Source organism: Triticum dicoccoides, chromosome 6A (assembly GCF_002162155.2).
Source record: "Triticum dicoccoides isolate Atlit2015 ecotype Zavitan chromosome 6A, WEW_v2.0, whole genome shotgun sequence".
NCBI classification, from domain to species: Eukaryota; Viridiplantae; Streptophyta; class Magnoliopsida; order Poales; family Poaceae; genus Triticum; species Triticum dicoccoides.
In genome coordinates, this window is record NC_041390.1 from 630,050,474 (window position 1) to 630,062,137 (window position 11,664).

At 42.6% G+C, this 11,664-nt stretch overlaps 1 protein-coding gene across 1 annotated transcript; it reads right to left on the minus strand.

Annotated features, from left to right (window-relative positions):
• Window positions 1–7,487: 7,487 nt before the first annotated feature.
• LOC119316200 (putative invertase inhibitor) lies at window positions 7,488–7,991 on the minus strand. Its single transcript, XM_037590523.1, has one exon. The coding sequence runs from the start codon at window positions 7,989–7,991 to the stop codon at window positions 7,488–7,490; it is 504 nt and encodes a 167-aa protein (XP_037446420.1).
• Between the last annotated feature and the right edge of the window lie 3,673 nt (window positions 7,992–11,664).

An 11,664-nucleotide genomic window follows, 5' to 3' on the forward strand; every position in this document is an offset into this window, starting at 1 on the left:
ATCCAGGCCCACCATCGCTTCTCCATAGCTTGTAGGTTCATTGTTGTCTAGCAATATGACTTCCAAGACAGGATTACGTACCACTCGGAAGTAGTACGCATCCGTGTCATCCCACGAGGTTTGGTAGTGACTTGATCTGAAGTTTCATGATCACTATCATAAGCTTCCACTTCAATTGGTGTAGGTGCCACAGGAACAACTCATGTGCCCTGCCACACACTAGTTGAAGAGACGGTTCAATAACCTCATCAAGTCTCCACCATCCTCCCACTCAATTCTTTCGAGAGAAACTTTTCCTCGAGAAAGGACCCGATTCTAGAAACAATCCCTTATTGCTTTCGGATCTGAGACAGGAGGTATACCCAACTGTTTTGGGTGTCCTATGAAGATGCATTTATCCGCTTTGGGTTCGAGCTTATCAGCCTGAAACTTTTTCACATAAGCGTCGCAGCCCCAAACTTCTAAGAAATGACAGCTTAGGTTTCTCTAAACCATAGTTCATATGGTGTCATCTCATCAGAATTACGTGGTGCCCTATTTAAAGTGAATGTGGTTGTCTTTAATGCCTAACCCATAAACTATCGTGGTAATTTGATAAGAGACATCATGGTATGCATCATATCCAATAGGATGCAGTTATGATGTTCGGACACACCATCACACTATGATGTTCCAGGCTGTATTAGTTGTGAAACAATTTCCACAATGTCTTAATTCTGTGCCAAACTCGTAATTCAGATATTCATCTCTATGATCATATCATAGATATTTTATCCTCTTGTCACGACGATCTTTCAACTTCACCCTGAAATTACTTGAACCTTTCAATAATTCAGACTCGTGATTCATCAAGTAAATATACTCAACATCTACTCAAATCATCTGTGAAGTAAGAACATAACGATATCCACTACATGCCTCAGCACTCATTGGATTGCACACATCAAAATGTATTACTTCCAACAAGTTGCTTTCTAGTTCCATTTTACTGAAAACGAGACTTTCAGTCATCTTGCCCATGTGGTATGATTTGCATGTCTCAAGTGATTCAAAATCAAGTGAGTCCAAATGGTCCATTTGCATGGAGTTTCTTCATGCATATACACCAATAGACATGGTTCGCATGTCTCAAACTTTTCAAAAACGAGTGAGCCCAAAGATCCATCAACATGGAGCTTCTTCATGCGTTTTATACCGATATGACTTAAGTGGCAGTGCCACAAGTAGGTGGTACTATCATTACTATCTTTTAGCATGAACATGTGTATCACTACGATCGAGATTCAATAAACCATTCATTTCAGGTGTAAGACCATTGAAGGTATTATTCAAATAAACAGAGTAACCATTATTCTCTTTAAATGAATAACCGTATTGCGATAGACATAATCCAATCATGTCTATGCTCAACGCAAACACCAATCTCGATGGTAGAGGGAGCGTACGATATTTGATCAACCTTGGAAATACTTCCAACACATATCGTCATCTCACCTTTGGCTAGTCTCCGTTTATTCTGTAGCTTTTATTTCGAGTTACTAACACTTAGCAACCGAACCGGTATCTAATACCTTGGTGCTACTAGGAGTACTAGTAAAGTACATATTAACATAATACATCCAATATACTTCTATCGACCTTGCCAGCCTTCTTATCTACCAAGTATCTAGGGTGGTTCTGCTTCAGTGACTATTCCCCTTATTACAGAAGCACTTAGTCTCGGGTTTGGGTTCAACCTTGGGTTTCTTCACTAGAGCAGCAGCTGATTTGCCGTTTCATGAAGCATCCCTTTTTTCCCTTGCCCTTCTTGAAACTAGTGGTTTCACCAACCATCAACAATTGATGCTCCTTCCCGATCTGTACTTTTGTGGTGTCAAACATCGCGAGTATCTCAAGGATCATCATATATGTCCCTGATATATTATAGTTCATCACGAAGCTCTAGCAGCTTGGTGGTAATGACTTTGGAGAAACATCACTATCTCATCTGGAAGATCAACTCCCACTCGATTCAAATGATTGTTGTACTTAGACAATCTGAGCACAAGCTCAACAATTGAGCTTTTCTCCCTTAGTTTGCAGGCTAAGAAAATCGTCGGAGGTCTTATACCTCTTGACGTGGGCACGAGCCTGAAATCCCAATTTCAGTCCTTGGAACATCTCATATGTTCTGTGATGTTTCAAAAACGTCTTTGGTGCCTCAATTTTAAACCATTTAGCATTACGCACTGAACTATCATGTAGTCATCAAAACATGTATGTCAGATGTTCGCAACATCCACAGACGACGTTCGAGGTTCAGCACACTGAGCGGTGCATTAAGGACATAAGCCTTCTATGAAGCAATGAGGACAATCCTCAGTTTACGGACCTAGTCCGCATAATTGCTATTATCAACTTTCAACTAAATTTTCTCTAGGAACATATCTAAACAGTAGAACTGAAGCGCGAGCTATGACATAATTTGCGAAGACCTTTTGACTATGTTCAGGATAATTAAGTTCATCTTGTGAACTCCCACTCAGATAGACATCCCTCTAGTCATCTAAGTGATTACATGATCCGAGTCAACTAGGCTGTGTCCGATCATCACGTGAGACGGACTAGTCATCATCGGTGAACATCTTCATGTTGATCGTATCTACCATACGACTCATGCTCGACCTTTTGGTCTCTTGTGTTCCGAGGCCATGTCTATACATGCTAGGCTCGTCAAGTTAACCTAAGTGTTTCGCATGTGTTCCGAGGCCATGTCTGTACATGCTAGGCTCGTCAACACCCGTTGTATTCGAACGTAAGAATCTATCACACCCGATCATCACGTGGTGCTTCAAAACGACGAATTTTCGCAACGGTGCACAGTTAGGGGGAACACTTTCTTGAAATTATTATGAGGGATCATCTTATTTACTACCGTCGTTCTAAGTAAACAAGATGCATAAACATGATAAACATCACATGCAATCAAATAGTGACATGATATGGCCATCATCACTTTGCTCCTCTTGATCTCCATCTTCGGGGCTCCATGATCATCATCATCATCGGCATGACACCATGATCTCCATCATCGTGTCTTCATGAAGTTGTCTCGCCAACTATTACTTCTACTACTACAGCTAACGGTTAACAATAAAGTAAAGTAATTACATGACGTTTATGTTGACACGCAGGTCATAAATAAATTAAGACAACTCCTATGGCTCCTGCCGGTTGTCATACTCATCGACATGCAAGTCGTGATTCCTATTACAAGAACATGATCAATCTCATACATCACATATATCATTCATCACATCCTTTTGGCCATATCACATCACATAGCATACCCTGCAAAAACAAGTTAGACGTCATCTAATTGTTGTTTGCATGTTTTACGTGGCTGCTATGGGTTTCTAGCAAGAACGTTTCTTACCTACGCAAAACCACAACGTGATATGCCAATTGCTATTTACCCTTCATAAGGACCCTTTTCATCGAATCCGATCCGACTAAAGTGGGAGAGACAGACACCCGCTAGCCACCTTATGCAACTAGTGCATGTCAGTCGGTGGAACCAGTCTCACGTAAGAGTACGTGCAAGGTCGGTCCGGGCCGCTTCATCCCACAATGCCACTGAATCAAGATTGGACTAGTAACGGTAAGCATATTGAACAAAATCAACGCCCACAACTACTTTGTGTTCTACTCATGCATAGAAACTACGCATAGACCTAGCTCATGATGCCACTGTTGGGGAACGTAGCACAAATTCAAAATTTCCTACGTGTCACCAAGATCTATCTATGGAGTCATCTAGCAACGAGGGAGGAGTGGATCTACATACCCTTGTAGATCGCGCGCGGAAGTGTTCAAGAGAACGGGGTTGATGGAGTCGTACTCGTCGTGATCCAAATCACCGATGATCCTAGCGCCGAACGGACGGCACCTCCACGTTCAACACACGTACGGAGCAGCGACGTCTCCTCCTTCTTGATCCAGAAAGGGGGAAGAAGAGGTTGATGGAGATCCAGCAGCACGACGACGTGGTGGTGGAAGTAGCGGGATTCCAATAGGGCTTCGCCAAGCGCTGCGGGAGAAGGGAGATGTGTCATGGGAGGGAGAGGGAGGCGCCAGGGCTTAGGTGTTGCTGCCCTCCCTTCCCCCACTATATATAGGTCCAAGGGAGAGGGGGGGCGCATCCTTGGCCCTTCCTCCAAGGAAGGGTGCGGCCAGGGAGGAGTCCATCCTCCCCAAGGCACCTAGGAGGTGCCTTCCCCCTTTAGGACTCTTCCTTTCCCTTATCTCTTGGCGCATGGGCCTCTTGGGGCTGGTGCCCTTGGCCCATATAGGCCAAGGCGCACACCCCTACAGCCCATGTGCCCCCCCGGGGCAGGTGGACCCCCTTGGTGGACCCCCGGACCCCTTTTCGGCACTCCCGGTACAATACCGATAATGCGCGAAACTTTTCCGGCGACCAAAACAAGACTTCCCATATATAAATCTTTACCTCCGGACCATTCCGGAACTCCTCGTGACGTCCGGGATCTCATCCGGGACTCCGAACAACTTTCGGGTTACCGCATACTAATATCTCTATAACCCTAGCGTCACCGAACCTTAAGTGTGTAGACCCTACGGGTTCGGGAGACATGCAGACATGACCGAGATGACTCTCCGGTCAATAACCAACAACGGGATCTGGATACCCATGTTGGCTCCCACATGTTCCACGACGATCTCATCGGATGAACCACGATGTCAAGGACTTAATCAATCCCATATACAATTCCCTTTGTCCATCGGTACGATACTTGCCCCGAGATTCGATCGTCGGTATCCCGATACCTTGTTCAATCTCGTTACCGGCAAGTCTCTTTACTCGTTTCGTAACACATCATCCCGTGATCAACTCCTTGATCACATTGTGCACATTATGATGATGTCCTACCGAGTGGGCCCAGAGATACCTCTCCATTTACACGGAGTGACAAATCCCAGTCTCGATTCGTGCCAACCCAACAGACACTTTTGGAGATACCTATAGTGTACCTTTATAGCCACCCAGTTACGTTGTGACATTTGGCACACCCAAAGCACTCCTACGGTATCCGGGAGTTGCACAATCTCATGGTCTATGGAAATGATACTTGACATTAGAAAAGCTTTAGCATACGAACTACATGATCTTGTGCTAGGCTTAGGATTGGGTCTTTGTCCATCACATCATTCTACTAATGATGTGATCCCGTTATCAATGACATCCAGTGTCCATGGTCAGGAAACCGTAACCATCTATTGATCAACGAGCTAGTCAACTAGAGGCTTACTAGGGACATGGTGTTGTCTATGTATCCACACATGTATCTGAGTTTCCTATCAATACAATTCTAGCATGGATAATAAACGATTATCATGAACAAGGAAATATAATAATAACTAATTTATTATTGTCTTTAGGGCATATTTCCAACATAAAGCTTTTCCAGCAATGCCCAACCTTGGTTTTACCATTTGCCACCTAGCCTTTTTTCCCTTGGGTTTCCGGAGCCCGAGGGTCATCTTATTTTAAACCCCCCCGGGCCAGTGCTCCTCTGAGTGTTGGTTCACCTGTCAGCTGCCGGTGGCCACCAGGGGTAACTCTGGGCTGGCCTACCCGTACCTAGGACAATCTGAGTGTGCCCTGAGAAAGAGATATGTGCAGCTCCTATCGGGATTTGTCGGCACATTCGGGCGGTGTTGCTGGATTAGTTTTAACCTGTCGAAGTGTCTTGAAGAACCGAGGTACCGAGTCTGATCGGAACGTCTCGGGAGGAGGTCTATTCCTTCGTTGACCGTGAGAGCTTGTCATGGGCTAAGTTGGGACTCCCCTGCAGGGATTTGAACTTTCGAAAGCCGTGCCTGCAGGGATTGCTCTCTAGTTATGCGTTCGCGCTTTGCCTTCTCTTCTCGCTCTCTTTTGCGAACAGGATAGCCACCATATATGCTAGTCGCTTGCTGCAGCTCCACATATATTTACCTTGCCTTACCTATTAAGCTTAAATAGTCTTGATCGCGAGGGTGCGAGATTGCTGAGTCCCTGTGGCTCACAGATTACTATTACACCAGATGCAGGGCCTGATGATACCGCTCGAGATGGCGCGCTTGAGCTCAAGTGGGAGTTCAACGAGGACTCTCAACGATACTATGTTTCTTTTCCTGATGATCAGTAGCGATGCTCAGTTGGGGTGAACGGGACCGTGTCGCATGTTGGGTTGTCTTTTATTTTGGCGCCGTAGTCGGGCCATGAGTGCTTGAATGTTGTAATGCTATTTATGTACCTTGATTGACGTGGCGAGTATAAGCCAACTATGTTATCTCCCCTTTTATTATCTATATTACATGGGATGTTGTGAAGATTGCCTAACTTGCGACATATGCCTTCAATGCGATTATGCCTCTAAGTCGTGCCTCGACACGTGGTTGGATTCAATTCCATTTGCTCTTCCTTGTTTACCTATCCACTCTTTCCTTTTTCTTCTCTGTAAATAGATTTGAAATCCCCTCTTTCCATCCATAATTTTCTCTCTTTTCCTTTCTTATCAAGACAACTTATTATTTCCTTCCTTATTGATTCCCGAAATTGCTCCTTGATACCCAGGAGACTCGAAGATCTTTTTTAAATTGCGAAGTTTGGATTGAAGGGAACGATGTGGGACTATTTAAAATCTGTATGAACCTTCAATTACAACACAATGGGAGCTAGCTTAGTTTGTCGAATCATGATTTGTCCGGCACAAGGTTGTGAGTTCGATTCTGTACAATATTATTTTTGCACTGCTGGGCTGGGTGTCAGCTCCCGCATCCGTGTCGGTGGACTAGTCCCCTCTATCCATGGACGGATGCCGGAGCAAATTTGCGGGTTGGCATTGAAGATGCCCTTATTACTAACTCCCACGTAATCTGTTTAACCTGGTTTCAATTTTGGAAACAGTCAACGGAAGATGCGCACCACGGACCAGGCCATCATGATAATCCAACGACCATACAGGCTTCCATCCAATGGTTTGGTAGTGTGGGTATCTCATCACAAGGCATCAGATCTCTAAAATAATCACGAGCATTGATGCGCGATTTACATTCCTTTTATCACCACAATTATATGCAAAATGTGTGCCATAGTTTTGATGATTGCTATTCCCATTCACTAGAAAACATGTAAGTTGACTGAATTTACTATTTGGAAAAGGCGATTTTGTGAGAGGAGAAACGGTTGAAGGAGGAAGAAAGCTTGAGGAAGAAGAAAAAAGGACGGTCATTGGATCTTAATCAATAATGATCCAGAAAATCGACTTACCCAAAATAACGTTTTAGGCAACTTACGAATAGCTGGTCCCAAAGAAATTCTGTAACTAGAGCAATGATCTAGAAAATCGATATACCCAAAATCAAAATCATTGATCTGAAATTGTGTGTTCAAAGAGTTTATATAACGATCCAAATGATCATGGACTCGTAACAAGAGCTGTCTACCAGAACGTGCTCGTTATAATGAGAGCGATGGAGCAGTCCTTAAGGAATCTGGCGTCCTCCGCGGCCAGTGGTGAAGTCACGCCTAGCACGCGGAACCCATTCTCACAGGTGTAGGTGTCCGATATCACGGCGTTGAGGTTCGCCGCCACCTTGAGCAAGTTCACCGCGGCTGAGTACAGCACGCGGCAGTCAGAGAGGCGCGCATGGATCTTCTTGTCCTTCTCCGAAGCCAGGAGGGTGTCGATTCGCTTGAGGGTGTCCGAGGCTGCTGCGCGGCTGATCTGCGTGGCGATGACACCAAGGCCGCGGTTGTCGGCGGCGGCGCTGGTCTTGTTGGCTTGGAAAAACTTGATGCAGTAGTCGTAGCCGATATCCTTGCGGGTTGTGGCGACGTACTTGCACATGTGTTCTAGAGTGGAAGCGCTGCTGGACGAGGCGAGGATGAAGAGGAGGAGGACGACGAGGCAGCAGGAGAGAGCTTGGCAATGCCTCCTCGTCATGGTTAGTTAGTTTGTGCCACGATTACCTTACCTTGATATGGTGTTCGATGACAAATCATATCAACTTCGATGGTGCATATATATAGCCCTGGTCGTACGTAAATATGGAAATGCTTGATTGGTATTATCAATCTTTGGTAGCAAACCGATTGAAAACGGCAAGTATATATAATGAATGTTATGTTTTGCTATTTATAAATAAACATAATCATTTTATTCCTTTTCCACGGACTGAATCACCGACAAATCTTGTTCCCAAATTGGCCAAGCCAGGCAGTCATATGCCTGGACAAAGGAACGGATCCAGTCACACGAATCAAATTCGGACAAATATTAATGCATGCATGGCTGCCTGGTGGCCCCACACTACACACGCAGCTCTGTGTTGATTCGAGAGGCTGGTTTTTGGAAAAGGATCCGAGAGGCTGATGAAAGTGACAACCATAGCATGCAGCTTAATTAAGTTTTTGTTTAGATGGAATGCTATTTTCTTGTGCTGGCTTAACAAAAAAGAGGTATAATTAATGGTTGGAAAATGGTCGCCCGTAGTCGAGCAAGGGCAAGCCGCTGCACTGGACGTCCTGCATGGAGATCGCCAAGGACATCATCGTGTTTTAGAGCTATTTTTTTTAAATAATACAATTTTTTATTAAATTTCAGAAATATTACGCCGTAATTATATGTTTTAAAAACATTACCCAATCGGCCTACTGCTGACCGATTGGATCCAGTCGGCCAGTTGACCCACTGCTGGCCAATTGGCCGATTAGCACCTAGTCCACTTCCTCTAGGCCGACAGGTGCATTGCACCCATTTATCTGTTGAATAGGTATTTAAAAAAATATTAAAAAAGTATTTGAAAAAATGTTGATCATGCATATAAAAATGTTAATCAAGCATCTGAAAAATTGAACAAGTATTTGAAAAAAGTTGAACAAATATTTGAAAACTATTCCGTAGGAATTTAAAAAATGTTCAAGAAGTATTTTAAAAAATGTTGATCATGTATATAAAATGTTAATCAAGCATTTACAAAAAATGTTGAACAAGTATTTTAAAAAATATTAATCATGTATATAAAAATGTTGAACAAGTATTTGTAAAAATGTTGATCGTGTATATACAAATGTTGAATAAATATTTGAAATTTTTTGAACAAGTATTTAATTTTTTTGAACAAGCATTTGAAAAAAATAGAAAGAAAAGAAAAAAGAAAGAAAGAAATAATGGATAAGACCGGCTCAGTCACCTCTAGTTGGCCGCGATCCCTTTTCTAACCAGTAACTGGAAGGTGATAGAGTGGTTAGCTGCGCAGGTGATTGCCATGGAGACCAGGCATCAATCCCTAGCGTAGCTAACTACCCCACTAGCTTCCAGATGTTAAACATTTTTTCAAATACTTGTTCAATTTTTTAAAATACTTGTTCAAAAATATTTAAATACTTGTCCAAATCTTTTCAAATACTTATTCCACATTTTTATATACATGATCGACATTTTTACAAATATTTGTTCAACATTTTTATATACATGATTAATATTTTTTTAAATACTTGTTCCACATTTTTTTCAAATACTTGTTCAACATTTTTTGAAAATGCTTGATTAACATTTTTATATACATGATCAACATTTTTTAAAATACTTATTCAACAATTTTTCAAATATTTGTTCAACATTTTTAAAATACTTGTTCAATATTTTTTACAAATTCTTGATTAACATTTTTATATGCATGATGAACATTTTTATCAACATTTTTCAAATACTTATTGAACAGATAAATTGGTGCATGCATCTGTCAGCCTAAAGGAAGCAGACTGGGTGCCAATCGGCCAGCAGTGGGTCGACTGGATCCAATCAGCCGGCAGTGGTCCAATCGGTCAGCAATAGGCCGACTGGGTAATATTTCTTAAAAATATAATTACGGCTTATTATTTCTGAAATTTAATAAAAATTGTATTATTTGAAAAAATTAGCTGTTTTAGATGCTGCGGGACCTGGTCAACTCGGTTTGTGATCCTTCTGTCCTTTCTTGCCCAGTCGTTAAGGTCACTGTTATATAGTATATTTTTTGCGAGTGAAGGTTACGGTCATGTTAGCGGTTGGTGTCGTAGTTGTCTGGCTCTTTCTCCGATACTAGAGATTATACCATGCGCGTTGCAGTGGGCGGGTATATGTTGCAATTATTTCAATGGGAATTAGGTGCATGAAACATTAGTATTTAACCTAACAATATGTGAATTGAAACTAAAGTACAATTTTATTGCATTTTATTATTCTAAACTTATAGAATATGTCTTGATATGAGTGCATGTTGATATGAGAGGGCACCCCCTGAACCCATGGGCATATGAGCCCGGTTTTAAAAAAATGCATTTTAAGCACGTTTTAAAATGTCAAAAAATTCAAAAGAAAATATCACGCATACATGTTCGCAAATATGTGTACATGGCACAAAGTTTTGTGAAAAAATGTCTTTTTTGTCTCCACAAAAAGACAAATTTCAGTGCTTGCAAATAGTCTTCCAGTACTTAATTTTTAGTCCTTTTTGCATAGGTCACAAAAGAAGTTATTTTTCGGTTAAACTTTATGCACGCACATAGAACATGGAGACGTACCCGTGCAACTTTTTCCATATTTTTTAACATTTAAGAATGTGTTTTTCAAAGTATGTTCATATGTACCCGGGTTCATCCATGCACTTCTTATGTTGATACGTGTGTTTTCTCTTGCATGATGACATGGTTAGGTGACATATATGCATGTTGAGCGAATTAGAGTTAGTGAGAATTGAACATAAGTAACATGCTTAGTGCAGGTTAATATAAGTGTTTCTCATGCATGTTACATGATGAGATGGCATAGTTGTATACTTGCATGTTGAGAGAATTGGAGTTAGTGGGGATATACTATTTAGGTATATATGTTCGCAAATGTGTGTACGCGGCACACGTCTGGTCCACCTCTTCCCGCCGAAGCCGGGGGTGGTGAGCTCGGGTATGGCGCAGGAGGACCGCGAGGCGAGGGAGAGCCTCGAGGCCGAGGCCGCCGACGAGGCCTACATGGCTCGTGGAGGCGGAGCGGATGATCTTTGCCGACGTCGGCGGCGAGGTTACCTTATCTTCGACGACGAGGTCCAAGGCGGCGAGGTGGGCGGGAAGGATGAGGAGATTGACGTCGACGAGTGGAGGAGTGTCTTCCCCGATGAAGAAGACGACGACACCGGCCCGGACCCAAATCGCGGTGCACCGTACTTGACAAGGAAGGTTTGGCTCGACCTCACATTCGACCGAAAGTAGTTTAGTTAAGCTTAGTTTAGTTTAAATTTGTGTTTTATGTTCGGTTGTGCAGAACTATCTATGTTTATGTGTGAATGCAATGCTACTTTCGTTTCAAATTACTTTGAATTAGATCAAATTGAAGTTTACTTCGTTAGGTTTAGGGGATCAGTTAGAAACGGCCCAAAATTAGTGGAGTATATATACTCCACTAAAGGTTTTACTCCCTTAACTTTTAGGGGATCGGCTAGAGATGGCCTTAGTAGCATTAGAATTTAGAAATAGGCACATGGATGCGCACTACAGAAAAAAAAAAAGTGCAGACATAAACACCAGACGAGGATGGGCATGTGTGGAGTTGAGTGCATGGGTTTCTATACTTGGATAGCATC

Bases quoted from the DNA above. Each gene is read 5' to 3' on its own strand.
- LOC119316200 (XM_037590523.1), bottom strand. From the start codon at position 7,991: ATGACGAGGAGGCATTGCCAAGCTCTCTCCTGCTGCCTCGTCGTCCTC.